The sequence below is a fragment of the Clarias gariepinus genome, chromosome 3, assembly GCF_024256425.1.
Source record: "Clarias gariepinus isolate MV-2021 ecotype Netherlands chromosome 3, CGAR_prim_01v2, whole genome shotgun sequence".
Classification (NCBI taxonomy): Eukaryota; Metazoa; Chordata; class Actinopteri; order Siluriformes; family Clariidae; genus Clarias; species Clarias gariepinus.
Genome location: NC_071102.1, coordinates 46,925,159 through 46,948,317, shown reverse-complemented (window position 1 = coordinate 46,948,317; position 23,159 = coordinate 46,925,159). Strand labels below are relative to the sequence as shown.

At 44.3% G+C, this 23,159-nt stretch overlaps 1 protein-coding gene across 1 annotated transcript in view; it reads left to right on the top strand.

Annotated features, from left to right (window-relative positions):
* LOC128519304 (low-density lipoprotein receptor-related protein 1B-like) overlaps positions 1-23,159 on the top strand; it is a gene marked incomplete at its 5' end in the record, with an annotated part of 288,531 nt that overhangs the window by 71,869 nt on the left and 193,503 nt on the right. Inside the window, 6 exons of the mRNA XM_053492987.1 lie at positions 937-1,126; positions 4,726-4,854; positions 7,420-7,560; positions 7,641-7,766; positions 16,646-16,762; positions 22,904-22,984. Of these exons, the coding sequence (XP_053348962.1) occupies positions 937-1,126; positions 4,726-4,854; positions 7,420-7,560; positions 7,641-7,766; positions 16,646-16,762; positions 22,904-22,984 (784 nt within the window). The remainder of the gene's footprint in view (positions 1-936; positions 1,127-4,725; positions 4,855-7,419; positions 7,561-7,640; positions 7,767-16,645; positions 16,763-22,903; positions 22,985-23,159) is intronic.

Genomic DNA, 23,159 nt, shown 5'->3' with positions numbered 1-23,159 from the left:
GGACTCGTGTCTCCGATGTTCTTCTGCAGGAACTCTAAACCTTTAAAAGAAACAACAACCTGCTGTTCAGTAGTTAATCAAACACTCTGTGTCCATCACAATTTCATAAAAATCCTGATTTGATATTAAACAAGCTCAGCTGATAATTCACTCCTACCACATGGGATGCTGCGCTGATTGTCTGTGTGTGAATAGTTCAGAGTGCACCACCTGTAGGATTAGAGAGGAACTGCAGCACTACACCTTCTCAAGTGCAAAAAATGTACATAAAAAATAAAAAAATCGATTTTGGAGTCAGTGTGACGATAAATAAAGATCAAGAAAAAGAATTGAAAGATGTATCTGAATCGTTTCTTTAATGTTTAAATGCACAGTTACGTGGAGATGAGGTTAGTTGTTTGTAGGTCTGACTACGATAGGTGGCGCTAACACACCAAAACGCTCGACAGAAAAATAAGCGTGTGGTTACAGTTCATTCTGAAGGCAGACGAGCCGCCGTATTGTTAGCAGCTTCTTCTGCTGATGTGTGTTCTGTGTGTCAAAGCCCTGGGCAGCCCTGTGGAGAATGTGCAGAGCGTCTAGACCGATTGTCTGACTGAGTGCAGGAGCAGCTCGGCTCCCGGCTGCATTGTCTTGGAGCGAGTCTGACTCTGAGACGTCTGATTTAATACGATTTCAGTCAGAATAACGAGTTTATATCTATTTTAGGAGTCCAGTCTTATTCAGGCTGATACACTGTGGTATAAACTTATAGAGTGTGTTAGCTCACGGTGTGCGTGCTGTTAGACGAGTAACACACTCCTGTGTTCTGGATCAGTCTGTGTCACACCACCTCGCCGTGGCCCGTCTGGAGTGTGTTACTCCTCCCCCTGTGTTGTGTGTGTGTACGGGGACACGCCCCCTGACGGAGCGCCGTGTGTCCTGCTCTGTTGTAAGGTGCTGTATGTGGGGAGAGAGCTGGAGAACCCGTTCGGAGTCTCGCACTACGACAGATACGTCTTCTGGATGGACCATGTGAACGCCTCGATTTTCCGGCTGGATGTTTCATCGGGTGACGTCTGGAGGCTGAGACAGGAAACGGCGCCGCTGTTCGGACTCCAGGTTTACGATCCAAAGAAACAGAAAGGTTCGTCATCACTAATTATATTAACGAGTGTTTAATTCATTTACATACAGCACACACACACACACACACACACACACACACCAGAGACACTATTACTGACGTTTGGTTGGAGAGATGAAGCTCACAGTAATAACACTGATGGTGCAGAAGTATGAGCGCCCCACCAGGAGTAAGAGCTTCTGCATCAGACTTTCAGTGTGAACTCGAATTAACAAGGCAGAAATTCTGTGTGTGTGTGTGTGTGTGTGTGTGTGTGTGTGTGTGTGTGTGTTACTGAGACACTCATCAGTCAGCACTAGTTACACCCCGAGCTGTGTGTGATGATGAAGTGAAGGTTGTGTGTAAGAGAGAGAACATCACCCTGTCTAAGGGTCAGGAGCACAGAGACACACAGCATCTGTACAGAGCACTGCGCGTCACACACACACACACACACACACACACACACACACACACACACACACAGAGTAACCACACACACACACACACACACACACACACACACAGAGTAACCACACACACACACACACACACACACACACACACGGAGTAACCACACACACACACACACACACACACACACACACACACACACGGAGTAACCACATACTGTACACACACACACACAGAGTAACCACACACACACACACACACACACACACACACATTGAGTAACCACACACACACACATTGAGTAACCACACACAGAGTAACCACACACACACACACAGTCACACACACACACACACACACACTGAGTAACCACATACTGTACACACACACACACACACACTCACACACACACACTCACACACACACACACACACACAGAGTAACCACACACACACTCACACACACACACACACACACACACAGAGTAACCACACACACACACACTCACACACACACACACACACACACACACACACACACACACACACACACACACACACACACACACACACACAGAGTAACCACACACACACTCACACACACACTCACACACACACACACACACAGAGTAACCACACACACACACACTCACACACTCACACACACACACACACACAGAGTAACCACACACACACACACTCACACACACACACACACACACACACACACACACACACACTGTGTACACTGATGAAACACACAGGTGAGACCTTAACCAGCACTCTCACTTTAACTCAAGTACAGCAGCTGCCAACCAATCAGAGCCAGCCTCAGGCCAGAACCATCTGTGATTGGTTAGGAATGATTAAGAGGCGGGGCTTAACATGTGGCTAACGGCTTTACGTAGCGCCCTAACCTCAGGTCAGGGAAGTTCCTGGTGCTCAGAGTCAGCTGGATTTGGACAGGACTGATGCCCCGCCCCTTTGTGTGTGATGTACAGTATTAACAGCTTCCTTATAATAAATGAAAATGAAATTGGTCACAAAACCACTCAAATGTTTCAAATGGTTCTGCAAAACCTAAACGAGCAGAAAAAGCAAAATGGGGAAAGAAAGTTTTTAATAAGCAATTTTCAGTTAAAATTATCCTGCATGAAAAAAGACCAGTCTGCACCGGTGCTTCTCAAAGTGGGAGCTGTGGAGTGTATCCAGGGGATCTAAGGCTTTTATTATGATGGTATCATTACCAAAGTGATTACATCATCCAAGTCCAAGCACTTAGTCATGTCAGGTGGACCAGGATCTTCTGGGTGGAAAATTCATGGACTGTGAAGTTCTGTCTCAGCAGGAATGTGTGTTTGTGGTAACTTTAGGATGACTTTGGTGAAATGATGTTGGACCAGTGTAGAGTATAGGATGCTTATGATGATGATGATGGAATAACGTTGAATTAAACACAATGTTGCAAAAACAAACTTAGAATCAAATGAAAACTGAATCGATGGCCTGAGAGGGACTCTGACTCGGTCAGTGCAGTGAGAGCGAGCATGTGTTTGGACCACTAGGGGGCATGCTTAAGCGTGTTCATAACAGTGACATGACAGTAGAGTAGGTTGTGAGCTAAGACCGACCTCATGGTAATATTCCTGGACGAAAATGGAACAGGGAGGCGACGTTGGCTGTTGGGTGCGGACCGATCGCCGATCAAAATTCTGAACCTTGTTAGAAACTTAAGGGAGCGTGGAAGAGCTCAGTGAGTAGATGTTTATTAGCATCAACGCTCCAGATTCAGGTTAGCCACGTTGTTTCGAGGCTGTATGTGCAATGTTATGTTTGGGTTGTTTATGTATAAGTCATTCTATCTTCTTAAAACAACATTGTTCTGACCTTGTATCGACTTTGATGTTGTTACAATCAAACTACAGCAGCCACCCAGTGCTGGGGTTCTTGTTTGGATCACTTCACACAACATTATCTTTTAACTAGAAACAGTTCCTGGAGAAATTGTGAAATGCGGGTGCAAGGATTGACTGTTCATTTTTTAGTCAAAAAACATCTGTCAAATAAAGTCATTTTATTCCTCTGTGAATTTTGGTTTGTGTCAGATACTTAACGAACCATCATAACTCCCCAACAGTTTGAGCAATCTTCCTCATTTTTTATTCAATTTTTTGGAACAGTCAGAAGACCCCGGTAAAGGTTGTGATATAAGTTTGTGCAAAACTGGTGATTCACAGGAGAGCCGACGGTACTGTTTGCTGAATCACTGTCTCCACACTGTAGAACCCCAATTGTTTTCCATGGAGAGAATTTGGAGTTGGAGTTAGAAGTAGTTTTGAAGAGGTTACATATTTTTGATGGACATGATTTTTTTTCTTCCAGAGTAGCAGAGATTTCCAGGCTGTTGAACGGCCCTCATCTCATTTTACCATCAGACCCAAAACGAGCGAGCCAGGAGTCACAGTCACAGAGCTGTGTAATTTTTGTGCATTATGTCCTTATAGTAAGAGGTCAGATATAATTAGATAAATAGTGTTTGGTTTAGAGCGGCGGTAACTGTTCTCCCTCGCTCCCTCCTTCTGTGTGGGCCGTGTGTTTTTGGGGATACGCGGTGTTGTTAGTGAGTAATGAACTGTGAAGCCCGAGCTCTAACAGGTGAATTGAACACTCAGGGCTGAGAGAGAAACAGATAAACAGTGTAATGGGGTGTGGAAATGGCTCAATGACGGCCGTGTGTGTCCTAATCTGTGCACCTTCTCACCATCTCCTCCTGTTTCTCTCCTGTTTCACTCCTGAGATCGTTATTCCAGCAGAAAGCGTGGGGCTGAAATTGCCTTGGAGATAAAATACAGTAAATATCCGTACACAGGTAGTCGAGTCACGTCGCGATGTTCCGGAGTCACGTGCTCCTGCTGCTGATATTGGATTAGCCGAACGCCGCGGCTAATGCGACTAAAATGTGGAGAAGGCCTTAAAGTGCTGGAGGCTAAGAGAGGATGAGAAACGGCTGCGGGTGTGAATGTGACCAGACAGCAGTGAGACGCATAAAACAATATGTTTACAAACATCCGACTGAATTCCATAAACACACATTACTGACTTTACACTCTAATAATACCGAGTTACAGAAATGTATTACTTTATTTCATATAAACTAATCTATATTTCATCTTCTCCCTGTGTGTGTGTGTGTGTGTGTGTGTGTAGGTAATAACGCGTGTGTGCTGCAGCGCGGTGGTTGCGGCGCGTCCGCCCTGTGTCTCGCTGTACCTGGTGGCCGTGTGTGTGCGTGTGCAGACGACCACCACCTGCTTAAAGACAACCTGACCTGCTCGGGTAAGGCACAGACGAGGGTGAGTCAAAAATTATCCGCACTCTGTCTGTAGAATACATTTTAATTAACTTTTAAAAAAGAAAAACACCTCATGTCCCGGCATGACCTCTTTGCTTTTCAATCCACTTCACAATCTTGTCGACAATCTTTCGTATTCCCTCATTAAAATATTTATTCTGAGCTGTGAGTCACGGATGCACCGCTGTCTTCAGTTCTTCATCAGAAGTGAGTCTTCGTCCTCGTAGTTCTGCTTTCAGGGGACCGAACAGGTGAAAGTCTGATGGAGTGAGATCAGGACTATAGGGAGGACACTTAAACACCTCAGAGTGTCCACAGTGTGGAGCAGAAGTGTGTGGACCTGCATCGTCACGTGAGATCACGTCGCCCTCGGATATCAGTCCCCTGGGTTTAATCTGAAGTTTAGTCTTCAGCTCTTCAATAAGCGCCTCACTGTAACGAGCACTGTTGATTGTTGAACGTTTTTCCTGATAATGTTCCAATACTTCTGGCCCGTAGATGAGTTTTCCAGCTGTTGGTCGACTTTTGAAGTTTTTTCCGGCCTGTGATTGAGGATGTTTCCGTTCCAGACTCGTAGTGATGAATCCGTGTCTCTCTAATGATTCTCTATAAGACACTTTCACCTTCTTTACAGTATCAGCACAAATTTAGTTTACAGATCTCCAAACTTTTCTGTTTATACTCTTCTGCACCAGGTTCACCCTCAGACCACAAAAACACAAACAAACAAACAAACAAACAAAAAACGAATGACTGCACGCTGCTCTTCTTCCGTGTAAATCACCTGTGGGGCGTCCAGTGTTGTTCGCACCGCAGTTACAAATGTACTGATGTAACACTTTCTCTCTCTCTCACACACACATACACACACACACACACACACACACACACACACACACCTGCACAGCAGTGATTGGGGAGACAGAAGCACACTAAGTGCGGATAGTTTCTGACTCAGTGTTATATTATTACATGTAATCTTCCTCATTAGACTGAGTTCTGATTGTTTTAAAACGTTTTACAATTCTGGAAATCCCTCTGTGTGTGAAGATGTTTGATATTAAAACATCCTGGGAGTTTTACATTCACACATTTGTGAGTCAGTAATTAATTGAAGAGCCCTTCAGGCCCGCAGTTCCTCTCCGTGGCCTTGTTGACCAGTTGCTATGGAAACACAAGGTGCAGTCGTGGTGTTTTAGAAGTTGTTATCTGGACCGCCTTTCCTCATCATCCAGGAAAGGGGATAGATTGTCTATGAGCTACGTGATCTTGCTGCTTAAACACTGAGTCTGACGGCCTGCGGGGAAAAAGCTGGAGATCTTCAGAACGTCAGGATGTGCAGCATGTGGATAAATAATAAAGTATTCTTCTGTCCTGCTGCTTCTGGGGCTGTTTACCTTCAGGAATCCGAAATCCATCACCACTCCTTCAGGGTTAGTGGGAGGTTAGCTGAGCAAAACTAAGGACGTGTGTGTGTGTGTGTGTGTGTGTGCGTGTAGGCGCACTGATCGATAGGACCTGCTGCCACTCACAGCCTGATCGATTGTAAACACATATATGAGCTCAGATCAAATATGCAAAAACAGAAGAACAAAATGTAAGAAGCTCCAAAGCACAGGGTGCGAGCGTGCTCTCAGCTAGAGAGGAGAAAGAGAGAGAGAGAGGAGAGAGTGGAGAAGAAATAAAAGAAGGAGACAGTGTATGAACATCGAGTGCAGTCATAGGACAGAGAGAAGACTGTGTACCTTTAAAAGTCACGTAACACCATTAAAGTCCATCATTAAGGCAGATAATTGGACGTTAAGTGCTGCTGTGGTACCTGTGAGGATACGTTTCCATGGTGTGGAGCTTCGTGAGAACTAGCGTAACCGTACATTACCTTCTCTCAGACGGAGTGTGAGTTAATGCAGGTTATTTCTGCTGGAGAGTCTGGACAGGCGGCAGGAGGAAAACTTAAATTCAGCTTGTTAATTTCAGCAGCATCGCAACATGGAGGAGAAGGTTAATAAAAAACAGATAAGAGGTCGGGAAATCGAACTCCGCATCCAGTCGCGTATCCGCGCTAGCGGTAAGCGACTTTCACTAGCGGTAAAGGTGGAGAGTTCTGTCGTTGCCGTGTCTCTCACGGCTTTAACCCCTGGCTCTGTGTCCTGTAGCATGGCTCGCATTTGCATACTGACACCTGATAGGCCAGTGGGCTTTATGATGTCATGACACTGACAGGCTGTCACATGTTCAGATCTCGAAGCTTCGAGTGAAGCCACAGGCAGCAGAGATGTCTGGCACAGATAGACTGTTTCACCGGGGGGTTCTGTCTTTTGGTCTCCTAAGTAAACACACCTCAAAGTGGAGAACCGCAGCATTTACACCGTCTGGAGTAGAGTGAAGATCTCAACCAGCGTCAGGACAAGTTCATTTCATTTATGTGTTTGTTGGTTTATGGGGAAAAAGCTGCTGATGATTGAAAGTGTTAATAGTAGCTCACCATAAACTTCTATATTGTGTGTGTGTGTGTGTGTGTGTGTGCGCGCGCTCTCTCTCTCTCTCAGCCTCAGCAGTGTCGTCAGACAGGAAGCAGTGCGGTCCTGATGAGTTTCTGTGCAGGAATCAGCGCTGTATTCAGCTCCTGTGGCGCTGTGATGGAGATGAGGACTGTTCAGATGGAAGTGATGAAGAAGCACAACTCTGCTGTACGTTACTCCACACACACACACACACACACACACACGGAGGTTGTTGTTCCTGTTAGTAAAGGCGTGTTCCTCCTTAGCGAATCGCAGCTGCCCTCTGGATCAGTTCAAGTGCCGGAACAGCCGCTGCATCCCGAAGAAGTGGCTCTGTGACGGAGCTGACGACTGCGGCAACAACGACGACGAGTCTGACCTCACCTGCGCAGGTGACTCGCCCTCACAGCACTCCTCACTCCCCCTGAGACACACTGAGGAGGGGCAATCATCATTGGTTCAGCCCACCAATCAGCAGCCTCGTCTCACACTCGTTACTTTACAGTTTTTCTTTGGCTCCTTTCTTTCTTATACATGTGTAATTTCATTTTACTTTCTTACTTTCTTTCTTTCATTTTTCTTTTTTCTTTCTTTTTTTCCTCTCTCTCTCTCTCTCTCTCTCTCCCTCTCTCTCTCTCTGTTCTCTCCCCCCAGCAGTATTTCCTCCTGAAGTGCACAGCTGGTTATAAACTGGTGTTTATAAATATACGGCACAAAAACGCCTCTTTCCGTGCCTGTACCCCTCTCCCCCTGTGCAGCTCTGCTCCAGAGCTTCGTCCTAAATGGAGATGTTCTGCCTCTGAGAGACTTTACAGAGAGAGAGAGAGAGAGAGAGAGAGTGATGTTCCTCACTGACAGTTCAGTATAATTTCCCCTGTTGTTGCAGTCCTGTGTGTAAAATAGCTTCATGCTTGCCAGCGTAATTCATCACACACGCACAACCGGGACATAAAATCGGTTTCACATCAGTGTGTGTGTGTGTGTGTGTGTGTGTGTGTGTGCGTGTGTGTTGGGAGATTTTAAAAAGTGCTGGTGGCCTCCCTCCATATTCACTATTTTAATTTTTACTTTCTTTTACTATCATCACTTTCTCACTGCGTTATGAGAGAGTGAGAGAGTGAGAGAGTGTGTGTGTGTGTGTGTGTGTGTGTGTGTGTGTGTGTGGCTGTGTGAGAGTGCTTATGTGACTGGATGCAATTACTAAACACACCGCATTTTGTTCCTTGACCAGGTGTGTGTCAGGGTGTGTGATCAGGCGTGTACCCAGGTGTGTGCCCGGGTGTGTGTCAGGGTGTGTGATCAGGCGTGTACCCAGGTGTGTGCCCAGGTGTGTGACCAAGTGTGTGACCCGGTGTGTTAGGGAGTGTGTTAGGGAGTGTGTTAGGGAGTGTGTTAGCGAGTGTTTTAGCGAGTGTGTTAGCGAGTGTGTTAGCGAGTGTGTCACCGTCCACTGGAGTTAGAGAATGTTAAGTTGTAAGAGTGTGTAGTTGAGGACTAAGACTGCTGCAGTTGTTCTCGGCTGTTCTATATTTAGTGTAGTACACCGTGCCTCTGATTCTGGGGTGCAGGGAGTAGTGGGAATTTCAATCGGAGAGAGAGAGAGAGAGAGAGAGAGAGAGATGGACAGCAGTGGGAGATAAAGAGCGTCACATCCATTTCCTTTAGCTTTAATATCTAATGTGTCTAAAGCTGTAATCCTCAGGATCAATAGCCCGGCTGCGGGGCTGCGTTTATTTTGCTCTTCGGCTTTGCGGCTTTAGATTCATTTCCCTGGGCTGAGTGTAGCCGGACACACGATAAAAGGTTTCAGACAAATGTCGGCATCTAACCCATAGGTGTTAATCGATTAAATTTAGATAGTCTGGACACACCTCTCCTTTTGGGACAATAAAATATTCTACTCTAATCTTATCTGAGGAATAAAAGCTGAAACGAAAGGTCGGTGTAATCGATTATCCAGCGAGAGAGAAGAGAGGGAGAGGGAGAGAGAGAGAAAGAGTACTTTTAAATTAGTGTTCCTCAGGCAGTGTCACTAACTCGGTAACATACACACCTACAGAATAAAGGGGGCGGGGTTATCTCTACACTAGACTAGAACTGTTCTAAAGCTTAGAGAAGTGTTTACTAGAAATGAATGATAAAAGTTTATTAATTAATGCAATAACAAATGAGAATAATGAACGTCACAGCAGTCAGAGCCTGAGGGTTTTTACTTTCATTTGTGTATTCGATCTCATGCGCTTTAAATCACGTCAGCATGTTTGATCCACTGACTAGGATTCGCCTGATGTCGCTATGATCAGGGTGAACATGTGGTCAGGGTGATTTAGTGCAGGCTCTCGTTCTCCATCTATTCCTCTGCAGTCTGTTCAAAGCCTCGGCAGCTCTACCTGGTGTCCAGGTGTCCTGCAGTCTGATTGTTCCTCATGTCTGTCGTTCATCTCACATCCCAGCAGGAGTCTGTTCTCTTCACTTCACTCAGCTGCCTCTGAGAGTTTTCTGTTTAAAGCTCAGCCACACACTCCCCTCCATTTCATCAGGATGGGAAGGAAAATAGCTACAAATCCTCTCCAGCCGCCTCCACAGGGAACACCTCCGAGTTTCAGCCGGTTCACATCACATCAGCTGCCAGCTCTATGTGGAGGAGATTGTTGTCTGGTGTCTGAACAACTCCTGCCTCGTTCGTGACTAGAGGACTCTTGAGGGCGGGACAGTGCGGCTGAAATGTGTTACAGTACAGCTAGAGATTCAGCGATAGCTCCGTATGATTTTATTAAAGTACAATATCCCAGTGTGAACAGCCACTCTGAGTGTTAGAACTCTGTCCCATAAATGGAATGTGTTATTATTAGTACGGCCCTCGGGAAACGTCTCGCTATCACTTCTCTAATTAATCTGACAGACAGTTTCCCCAAAATTCCTGTATTTTTGTCCGATTCAGGAAGAAGACGCGCTTAACCCTAACCATGAAACGTTCTGCCAGATCTCCTGAGCGTGATGGTGGGGTCTTAACCTCGGCACAAAACGCACTGTTTGTTAGTTATGAGGGTACTTTTGGTACCTGTGCTGAAACACGGCCCCTTACCCACAAGCTCACTCATTTTTTGTCCAATCGAAATACAAGACGGCATGATGTCTTAAAAAAACTCATATCGACCAAAAATAATTTACCCTTTTAAATATGGCCCTGGAATCAGTGCAGTCATCACTGCTCAGACTTCAGTGGGGTTTGTAGAGCGGACACACTCGGAAAAACACTTTTAAACCACTTTGGAGAAAACTGCCATCCTGTGCTCGGTTTTTCAAATAGACAGATGAAACTTAACAAGAGTAACCGCAACTGAAACTTAAATCTCACAGCTTCAAATCCCCGTCTCTCAAACAACACAAGAACCAAAACTCTAACACCTATTGATATCAGTGAAGAGATCACAGGAGCACCCTCGGGCTTTTACATGCAAGAGGAAACATCTACCCACTCCTTTTGACCAATCAGAACCCAGACTCCAGAAGCTCTCTGCTAGAAGACAAGTCTGTCCATCTGTCTAGTGCCAAAGGTGTGACTAAAGTAGAACTTTAGATCTTTAGTAGATCTTTACTGAAACTGAGTGAACAGGAAGAGACACAGGAAGTTAGCATGAACATGCACATTAGCGTGAACATCAACTTAACAGAGGCTGAACAAACAGTAAACACAAACAGTCATTCTAAATAAACAGTAAACACAAGACCGAAAAAACAAACAGTTAACACAAGACGCGAATAAAAACAAGCAATAAACACAACGGACATGATAAACAAACAGTAAACACAACAGACAAAAACAAACAATTAACACAACAGACATGATAAAGTAACAGTAAAACAACAGACACGATAAAGAAACAGTAAAACAACAGACATGATAAACAAACAGTAAACACAAGAGACACAAAAAAACAAGCAATAAACACAATGGACATGATAAACAAACAGTAAACACAACGGACATGATAAACAAACAGTAAACACAACAGACAAAAACCAACAATTAACACAACAGACACGATAAAGAAACACTAAAACAACAGACATGATAAACACTAAAACAACAGACATGATAAACAGTAAAACAACAGACATGATAAACAAACAGTAAACACCAGAGACAAACCTGCGGAGTCCTACAGATTGGACCTGTGACTGAGGACACGTGTCATGTGACCCCTCTCACCACTACTCCTGTGTGTCCTTCAGCCTCTGGTGTTTGTATGTGTTGTTATTTTTTCGCTAACCCGCGTCTCTGTTAGCTGTTATATCCAGAGCACACAGCACTTTGACCATAAGATTAAATCTAAGTTGGAGTGTTTTCCAATCTCAGCTGCTTCGCTGCAAACTCGGGTGAGATTCTTAGCGGTTGTCAATCAGGAGCAGAACTTATTACCTGTCTGTGATTCAGCGCACACACGAGTGATAGTCCTCTTCCTTTCCTTTCCACCTCTGTCCCTCTATTCTATCTAAGTGAGATTTCCTCTCAGTATTTATCCCTCCTGTCCACAGTGTGTGTGTGTGTGTGTGTGTGTGTGTGTGTGTGTGTTACTTCTGTGTGCTGTACCGTGCTGTTTCCTGTTCCAGATCCTTCCACTTCGTTCAGCTCAGCGTGACGAGACACTGCAGGTAGTTCACGCTGGGTTTGTTACATGAAACCGGGACAGTTTCCTGGACTGCCTGACGGTCCTGACTACCTCCTTCTCATTTCCACACTTCTGTCTGATCTGCACTCTGACCTGATGACCAGAAGAAAAAGACCCAGTCTTATCTCCAGGAAAACATCCTGTTTAACAGTTTAGAAGAATTAAAACACATTAACATCATTTCCCATATTTACCAATCAGACAGAAAGACACAGCTCACTGTGACGCAGCCTTCGAAAAGTTAGATTATGTCAGTAGTGTGTGTGTGTGTGTGTGTGTGTGTGTGTGTGTGTGTGTGTATGTACTGTACACTGTTTATAATATTGTATGCAGTGCACTTAATAACCGTCAGCTTGGCCGTTCGATTTTTTATGGCTTGACATTTTAAGCTGAACGTTCATAAGACATTTAATTGATTTGCTAAAAAAAAAAATCTTTATCAGAATATTTTCCTCTAAAAACATTAGATCTGCGGTTCCTCAAGGAATTCCCGTGACCTTACAGGGGAAGAAAGGAGAAAAGAGAGACATACAGAATGGAAGGGAAAAAAAATGAAGGAAAAAAAGAAAAGCAAGAAACACAGAAGGTAATGAAGAAAAAATAAAGAATGAAAGAATGAAAGAAAGAAGTAATAAACTGAAGGAATGTTGGGCAGATGATTGAAGAAGAAATAAAAACAAAATAGAAGAAGGAAAGAAAGAATTAAAAAATAAAGTAAGAAAGCAAAAGAAAAATAAACATGGAAAGAGAAAAATAAATAAAAGGAAAACATTTGTAAAAAAAAAAGTTAAAATATTGTAATAATTACATTTTAATTACAGTTTAAAAATAATTTTTATCCATGTCCTGTGACATGAAACAAGTTGTCAGTTGCTGAGGATTTTATTCCTCTTATCCCACACCACACTATCATCCAGTCTCAGTTTCACGTGATCCGCTCTATACAGTTACATTACAGTCCATCACTGGGGTCCTGAATTAAAATTTAAGAAGGTCCAGTCAATAAACTTTTCCTTGAGCCGAGCTCTGAATTTCCTGTTTGTGTTAGGATTCAGATCTTTATATACGCAGCCACTGTAAGTCTATAATAAAATGAACGATATAAAATGTATTCCAATAGCATTCCAATAATATATGTTGTCATTTTTCAATAACTATTAACGATCTCAATTATTGTAAATCATTAACATTATCTTTAATCAGTCTTTAGTAAACCTTCATCTGCATGCTGCTGGGCTGGAGATGATTTTAAAGCACTGGTTGCTCTGTCACAGATTATAATTGTATTTGTTACATATACAGGATGATATGCAGTGAAATGCTTACAGTGTTGCTCTCAGTTCAGATATTATACGCGTCCTCACCTGAGACTGCGGTGGATGTGTTTGCTCTAATGACCCGTGTTTTATCTCATAGTGGCACATCACATTACTGACTTGTATTATCGCCACGGTTTCTGAACGTATAAGACAAACTGGTTTTAAACTTCCCGCAGGAGGAATAAACATGCATTGATCTGTACATTCTTCATAAATAGGTCATTTTTATAGCCCACTTACATTTTTTTGGTGTAAGCCATAATGTGTTGCGCTTTTGTTTAATTCTTTACCACACACTGGACACAGTAAACTATTGGATCTGTTGAGTGATGTGTAAAGCCACGCCCACCTCAGGGGGAAAATGCCAGATTACTGGTATGTAATCTAGTTTCTCAGAAAAGCATCAGGGTCCAGATAAAACTGTCACTCGGTATATAGTAATGCCTGGTATATAGTGATACGTTAACGTTAACACACAGTATGAGTTCAGATCAATCCCTGCAATCCGTTATCACCCAGATGAGGATGGGTTCCCTGGTGAGTCTGGTTCCTCTCAAGGTTTCTTCCTATTACCATCTCAGGGAGTTTTTCCCCTCAGCACCGTCACACTCGGCTCGTTCATCAGGGACGATCTGATCATTCTGATTCACACACACTCACATCTCATACACACTTAAATAATTTCCTTTTAATTGTGTAAAGCTGCTTTGCGTCACTAAGGATTAAATAAAATGAAATTTTTTATTTAAATTGAATTGAATAGAAAGCACACACTGTCACTTACTTTCAGACATTCTATCTTTAGTCTTTGAAGTTTGGAAGGTTTCTCACATACATCAGTGCTTCAGCACAGAATAACACTTTACTGACTTTACTGAAGTGTATACAAGAAGAATGAATCAGAAATGCACAATATCTGTTATTTTCTTTCTCTCTCTTTCTCTCTCTCTCTCTCTCTCTCTTTCCCTTCTGCATTTGGCCCAAAGTTTTCATCAACATTACAGGTTCAGTTTTCTCTAGTGAAACATTTCAGAAAGTAAATCCTGGAATGCCTAATCCAGTAGAAACGTCGCAACATCCTGCGCTTATCGCATCCAGTGAAAAGAACTGGTCATGTGGATGGTGCTCATAAGCCTTCAGTGTCCCGGCAGAAAAAACAAAAACCTCCCCTTTGGGCTTTAGGAGGTAATGTGTGGAGGCAGGGATAGTTCCGACCCCCAGGGATGTGCAGGAAACCAGTGCGTGGCTGCAGCAGAGCGGTGGAGCGCGACATCATCAACAAAGGTCGAGGAGTTTCTTCAACTATTCCTCACCTTCTGTCCTCTGGCACTCATCATCCAGCAGGTCATCCAGGATATCACTTAGCCTTTTTGTATTGTAGTGGTGTGTGTCAAATCAAACCACCAGTGGACACATTGTGATGATACCCCTCTAGATGTCCACACTTGCCCTCTATCCCATCACATTTCTACCCCTGAGTTTTTTTTTTTTTTTTTTTGCCAGGGTGAATCCAGCTTCCTCCACAAAGATGTGCAGTTTGTCTGGCCTCCTTCTCCATTACTCTCTGCAGTTTAACAGTACTGTACATTATGAATATCTGTGTGTGTTCCCTGTCCAGTTATTGAACAGCTAAATAAAACCTGGAGTTCTTTTTTAACGTTTTTTACTGTTTCAACTCTCAAAGGGTTCGGGACACAACTGCTGGATCTGTACTTTATGTTTCTCCAGGACTCTGGCAGTTTCTATTGTGCTGATGGTATTCACATTCTCAAGTCATGTGACTCAAGTCATACCGTACATCGTCACTCTGTCCCGTGAGATCATGACGCCGTCGGATATCAGTCCTCTGTGTTTAATCTGGAGTTTAGGCTTTAGCTGTTTAATAAGTGTCTCACTGTGACAAGCACTGTCGATTGTTCAACCTTTTTTCTTTATTACGTTTCAATACTTCTGCCCCTTGAGAAGCGCTGATAAGACATATAAAGTTTTAATATAATCAGAGTAATTTTATTATTTTTAATAATGGCTTATCCTTGTAGTTCAGTTATCAGTGAGGGACGCACACTTCACCTGTTGTGTTGGCAGGAAGGTGAAGCTATTGATGGAGCTGTTGAATGCTTTAGATTCAGCTGCAGCCCTAAACCTCTCGCAGTGAGAGACCTTGGTGTACAGCATGACCAATAGTTCTGGCCCTTATCTCATCAAGGAGCACTGCTCTCCGTCTTGTTCTCTTCTCCATGCATTCATCCTCTTCTTTCTCTTCTATTTACTTCTGGCTGATGATTACATTTTAACTTTATTGTAAATACTCTGCTGAGGTTTTCTCCGTGTTATCCTCCTGATGTTACTGCAGACGTGTATGAAGTATGAATAAGACGAGAGAGAGAGGGTTCCTGGGAGATGTGCTGATGTGACTGAACGCATGTTGTGTGAAAGCAGTGATCAGTGATTTTCCCAGTTTGGTCCAGGCAGACGGCTGTCTCTGAGTGTGTGAGGAGTGTAACGATGTGAGCGATGGAGAAATTCTCTAACGCAGTGAAAGGGCTGCTGGCGTGGCTGAATAAACACGCGCTTCGGCTCTATCTCTGACTGTCACCGCCGGGTGCGTGTGAGTGAAGCGCAGGCTTTATACGTCCCTGTAAACGAGCTGTTACTATGGAGACGATGACGCAGTGGAGCGACGCATTAATATGAACCTGAGTGAGAGTCAGAGCTGCTGGAGAACTGTGAGGAGAGAAATATTACATAATCAGAAGTTTTAGGGTGCGAAGTCACTCGTGGGCTCACACACACACACCACACCACACACACACACACACACACACCACACACCACACACACACCACACACACACCACACACACACCACACACACACACACACACCACACACACACACACACACACTACAGTGCTTTAATAAACACAGATTTCCCAGAAGCCCCAGCGGTGTGTGTTCCTGACTCAGGCTAATGCTGGGACTCAGTGCTGGGACAATCTCCAGACTTTTATCTCATAATGAAACCTTCTGTGTGTGTGTGTGTGTGTGTGTGTGTGTGTGTGTGTGGTGTGTGGTGTGTGGTGTGTGTGTGTGTGAGGATCGTGCCGTGTCCAGTTTAACTCTTTAAACTCTATAAACACTAAGTTGCTCCTTTATTAAAAGCTCTGCACTGTTTTGTGAGATGACAGAAACGTCACATTAAGTGTGATTAGTGTGTGTGACACTGTGTGTGTGTGTGTGTGTGTGTGTGTGTGTGGTTTATATAATGTGTTGTTTGCAGCTCAGACGTGCCAGCCCGGGCAGTTTTCCTGCCAGAACGGCCGCTGCATCCCCGAGCCCTGGCGCTGCGATCGGGACGACGACTGCGGTGACGAATCAGACGAGCCTTCGTGGTGCAGTGAGTCATTGTTTTTTCCCGGATTCTTATCCCTCGTTAATTCAGTATCACACTGACTTCTTCTCTTCCATTGCTGAATGCGCCTTCTCCTCTCTTTATCTCGTGACGGCAGCGCTCAGTCAGCGCGGTAATAACCTGGACGCTTAGATAACCCGCGTTTCTCACGCACTTGATTAGAGGGAATAATCTCGGCGCGTGTGAAATCCTGCACGCCGTTTCACCGTGAGAGTTTTCAATCAGAGCACATCTGATCTTTTATTCCCGTTACCGCTGGCTTCAGATATGAAAATGAGATTTGCACAATAAACCCAAGTAATGCAGGGTGTTTGAAAATCACTTTTTCAGATGCTAAGATTATCACAGCGTTACTGCAGCCCTTTTTTTGCAGGAACAGAGCTGACGGGCTTCAGAGCATAGCCGAGCGGTGTGTTTCTTTATCCTGTCCAGGAGGTCAGAGGTCACGGATCGATAAGTGCTAATCTAACGCTTATTGTGTTTTAATCACTCTGGGGTAAAACACAGGTTAAGAGATGCATTATGGGTAGAGAACCAAGACAGGCAGGCTAGCTTTGGGATGCATTCTCAGAACGTCTTCTTTCTTTCTTAGAGAACAACTTAACTGCAGCAGGGTGTGGCACAAAGCCACTGCTCCAGTCACACAGGAATCTGAACACTCCTCACACAACTGCTGTAATGGTTTTGAAAGAACAGTGTTTCTTTCAGCACCCAGGACAGCACCCCACCACCACACAGGACAGGGGACAGAGTGGGGCAGTAAGCACTCACCTTCCAGGCACAATGAAGAGACACAACGGGAGCCTGGGGTAGCTCCTGTCCACCTCCATGGTTGAGTATGTCAGGAGTGGATCGTTAAAGTGACACTAAATATAATGTGACACATGGGACAGGCCAAAGCTAAGCAACACGGGACATACAATTGGCCTGTCCAGATCAGAGACCTCTAACTAGGGGACACAGTCCTCCTGCTGCTTCCCCAGGAGCCCCGGGCTCAGTGGCAGGGCATGCACACAGTCCCCACGGGGTAGGGGGGTGAGCCTGGTCAACTACCCCCTGCAGTGGCCAGATAAGTATGAAGTATGACCTTGTGGAACAAGCTAAATTAAGTTCCACTCTGGATTTCACTCCCTCAACCACCGCCCGCAATCTTGGGGTAACCGTGGACAATCATCTGTCATTTTCCCCACACATCGCTAACCTTACTCGCTCTTGTCGATTTCTTCTTTACAATATCAGAAGAATTCGCCCATTTCTTTCTTCACAGGCTACTCAGGTGCTTGTTCAGTCCCTTGTTATTTCAAGACTGGACTACTGCAACTCACTCCTGGCAGGCCTGCCTCTGTCCACGATTCGTCCTCTGCAACTGATCCAGAATGCAGCAGCACGACTCGTTTTTAACCTTCCCAAGTTCTCCCACACCACCCCACTCCTCCGCTCCCTGCACTGGCTTCCTGTAGCTGCCCGCATCAAATTCAAAACACTGATGCTTGCCTACAAAGCCAAAAATGGCCCAGCACCCACTTACCTCTCTGCGCTAATTACACCACGCACTGCACCACGTTGCCTCCGATCCTCCAGCACTGCTCGCCTCATCCCACCATCTCTCAGGGATCGAGGGCGGCATTCATCCAGGCTCTTTTCTGTTCTGGCACCTAGATGGTGGAATGAACTTCCTCTAGATGTCCGTACATCAGAGACTTTGACTATCTTTAAACGACGACTCAAGACTCATCTGTTTCTCCAGTACTTGGACTAACCCCCCTCCCCCCCCAAAAAAAAAACAAAAAAAAAAACTCAGTTGTGTTGGACTAATGGTTCTTAGTTATTAACTTAGTTAACCCAGTGTAAGTATGTATCCAATGTTGTAAACATTAAAGCACTTTTTGTAAGTCGCTCTGGATAAGAGCGTCTGCCAAATGCCTAAATGTAAATGTAAATGTAAATTTCACCAAGGGGTGCTGGCAAGTAGCCTTCATACCTGAGGCTCACTCTGAGATCACCTACAGTATCACCAAGGGCCACTGAAAGTACAAGGTTATCCCCTTTGGGCTACATGTGCCCACATTCATAGGGTTAGGGTTAGGGTTACGTGATGGAGCCCTAACCCTAACCCTAACCCTAACTCTACCCTGGACCACCTCCCTCATCTTTATCATCTTCCTCAACGTCAGGAAGTGCTGTGTAAACTGAATCAAATGACAATGTGTAAACACTTTAAGCTGGAATGACAGGCAGTTTTCTCTTCCTCAAGGCGTGGTGTGATATTAGTGAGCTGAAGTGGAATCCAGGAAAGTGTAACTACACAGCTTCAGTATTATGGGATGTATTTCTGGTCTAAATGGAGCGCTTTAAGCACACAGTGCAGATTTTTCCAGTGGATTGTAGAACTCGGCAGATCTTTTAGCTTGTTAGCATGCTGAGGTCTCTTTTTTCCCCTCTGTCTCTTGCTTTCTCTCTCTCTCTCCTTTTCTCTGCACATGTGCTGGGTGTAAGGAGAGTAAGAAAGACTTGTTTTTCCCCCCTTATTTCTGTTTTATTAGTGTTACTACTTAAAAAAAGTTTAGATGGAGTGAGAGAGAGTTGGCGGGGCACCATGGCCTCTGAAGGCGTGTGTACCAGAGGACGATGTACAGGTGGAGGAGGTGCTGCTAGCGGTGGGAGAGCAATTTGGGTGTGAGAACAACTATTCTGCCTCCTGGATGAATAAAGTGGTGGTGGTCTTCCTCATCAAAAAAAAAACTCTTATGAGCACATTTTTATAAAATGGAATATGAGTGAGAGGCGTCATGGTCCAGGTCACCTCTCTGTCTGCCCCAGCAATACGAGTGATAACCTCCAACGTCCCCCCGTTCATTAAAGATGAGCAGATAATGAGGGAGCTGGCCCACTTTGGGAAATTCACTAGCCCTATGAAACCCATCCTGCTCGGGTGTAAAAGCAACAGCATGAAACACTTCTTGTCTTTCTGCAGGCAAGTTTTAACGATTTTAAAGAACGAGGAGGGACCATTAGATGTAAATTTTAGGTGTAAGGATGGGAACAACAGCTACACTGTCTTCACCACCACGGAGGTGCTGAGGTGCTTTGAGTGCGGTGATGTTGGACATAAAAGGCTGAGCTGTCCACACATAGCGACTTGGCTGGGAAACAGCAGCAGCAGCGTGGGGGCAGCCAGTGGAAAAACACTGGGGAGTCTAGAGTGGGCCTCACTAAACTCCAGAGCAGTGATACACCGCAATCACTACTTAAACAGGTCAGTCCTGAACACACCGGCACCACAGAGAGACACACACTCTACCCAGCGGCCGATAAACAAAATCCCAATACAGACACAGCGAGTATAAAATCTGACATCTCCACAGGCATCACCGCCAACACTCACCACCGTCCCTAAAAACTGCTCTGATGCACAACCACAAGAGGAGAAAATACAACTACTGGCAACCAATGGAATACAAACTACAGTCAGGAGTAAAAGACAGGAGTGGAGTGCATCACCGCACACACACACACACACGCACACACACACACACGCACACACACACACAAGTATGTGTGTAATACGGAAAGAATAAAGACGAAGGAGACGGAGAGCAGCTCGGATCAGAGCAAAGACATGGACAGAACACTGAATAGGACTGTGGACTGGAACAGGGTTGAAAAAAAGATGAACTAAGACTTTAAAAAGAGGTTGGGGTAATTAATTAGTGAGGTAGTGAGGAAAATTAAGTATTTTGTAAAGACGTTAATACAGAGTGTATGTGCGTGTGAGTGTGTGAGTGTGTATACTGTATATATACACTACCGTTCAAAAGTCTTAGAACACTTGCAAATTTCTTTGTTTTTGTTTAATGATTTATTTTCTAAATTCCACAACAATACTGGGGATTTCAAAACTATAAAATAACACATATGGAATTAGGTAATTACGTAACAACAACAAAAGCAACAGTTAGTTGTTATTTTAAGACACAGAGGTCGGCCTTTCTGTAATAGTTCTTGCAAGAACAGTATTGTCAAGTGCATTTGCAAAATCCCTCAAGCACCATAATGAAACTGTCTCTCATGAAGGCCGTCCCAGGAGGGCGAGACCAAAACCTACCTCTGTCTCAGACGAGAAGTTCATTTAGAGTTATCAGCCTGAAAAATGACCAATTAACAACCAGCACCTCAGATTAGAGGCGTTATAAAGTCTTTACAGAGCAGAAGTAGCAGAAACATCTCACCATTAACTGTTCAAAGGAGATTAATGCATTTTTTGGACGCCTTCAGCGTTCCTTTACAATGTAGAAAGAAAAAAACATCAGTAGGGATGCACCGAAATGAAAATTCTGGGCCGAAAACGAAACCGAAATTTTTGGATGCACTTGGCCGAAAACCGATACCGAAACCGAAAATGGCAACCAACGTTGTTTGACGGTATTCCTCAAATTCAATTGCGTGTCTTGACTTAAGGTGGTGTATTAAACCTGTAGTCGAAAATGTCTTTGCTGTTGAACCCCCTTTTGAAACTTTTGCAGAGCAAATGTTGCATATTGCAACTTTGCTGTCCTCATCTGAAACTTTGAAGTGCTTCCAAACCGCCGACATACTCCGTGTTTGATGCGTAATGACAGCGCGAACGAGACGGGAGGATGGGAGAGGCGTGGCGACAATTTCGGCTTTTATTTTCGCCGCTTTCTTATGTTTCGGCCGAAACCGATAATGCTATTTCGGCCGAAAATTTTCGGCGGCCGAAATTTCGGTGCATCCCTAAACCTCAGGAACCATCATGGAGTTGGAAAATGTTCTAAAACTTTTGAGCAGTAGTGTGTGTATATACATACACTCAGCAAAAAAAGAAACGCCCCTTTTTCAGGACTGTGTATTTCAACAATAATGTTGTAAAAATCCAAATAACTTTACAGATCTTCATTGTAAAGGGTTTAAACACTGTTTCCCATGCATGTTCAATTAACCATAATCAATTAATTAACATGCACCTGTGGAATGGTCGTTAAAACCTTAACAGCTTACAGAAAGTAGGCATTTAAGGTCACAGTTCTAAAAACGCAGGACACTAAAGAGACTTGTCTACCGACTTTAAAAAACACCCAAAGAAAGATGCCCAGGGTCCCTGCTCATCTGCGTGAACGTGCATTAGGCATGCTGCAGGGAGGCATGAGGACCGCTGATGTGGCTAGGGCGATAAATCGCCATGTCCGCACTGTGAGACGCCTAAGACGGCGCTACGGGGAGACAGGAAGGACAACTGATCATCCTCGCGGTGGAAGACCACGTGTAACAACACCCGCACAGGATGGGTACATCCGAATATCACACCTGCGTGACAGGTACAGGATGGCCACAACAACTGGCCGAGTCACACCAGGAACACACAATCCCTCCATCAGTGCTCAGACTGTCCGCAATAGGCAGTCCATGAGGAGGAGATGCACTGCAGTACTTCAAGCAGCTGGTGGCCACCAGATACTGACTGGTACTTTTGATTTTGAGCCTCCCTTCATTCAGGGACACATTGGGAAACATTTTTAGTTTATGTCTTATGGCGTTGACTCTTTTAGTGTTCATACAAATATTTACACATTAAGTTTACTGAAAGTAAAAACAGTTGAAAGTCAGAGGACGTTCCTTTTTTTGCTGAGTATATATATATAAAGCATTGCTTCACAATAAAGTGTGTTTAAAAACGCTCTCTCTCTCTCTCTCTCTCTCTCTCTCTCACTCCTCCTCATATTTGTTCAGGCCTGTCAGTCATCATTATCTCAGCGTGACCTCTGACCTGACTGTGTACACAAAAAAAACGTGAAAAAGTGCATTAATGAACGTGTCCTTGTTATGCATGTGTGCAGTATCGCTCACCCGCGCAGCTCTAATGAGACGAGCAGCAAACATTCAGTGCACGAGCAACAGTTGTGTTTATTACTGCAAACACTGAAAGACAGGAGAGATGCAGGCTAATTAACTAGCTAATTATATTTCCATAAACGGAAGGTGTGTGTGTGTGTGTGTGTGTGTGTGTGTGAGTTTCCTGTCAGTCATAAATATATACAAGTAGTTTTGAATTCAAAGCAGTGAAAGTGGCTGACTGTGTGTGTGTGTGTGTGTGTGTGTGTGTTTCAGGCTTTCCATCATGTTCTCCTCTGACAGAGTTTAGCTGCTCAAACGGCAGGTGCATTAACAGCAAATGGCGCTGTGACTCAGGTCAGTCTATTAACTCTCCACCTGTCTGTCTGTCTGTCTCTGTCTGTCTCTGTCTGTCTGTCTGTCACTGTTTGTAAAGTTTTCAGTTACTTTTTCAAGTGTTTCCAGTACAAATAAAAAACACAAAAAAACTAATAATATCCGCCATCTTGAAATCAAAGGACACATGATCACA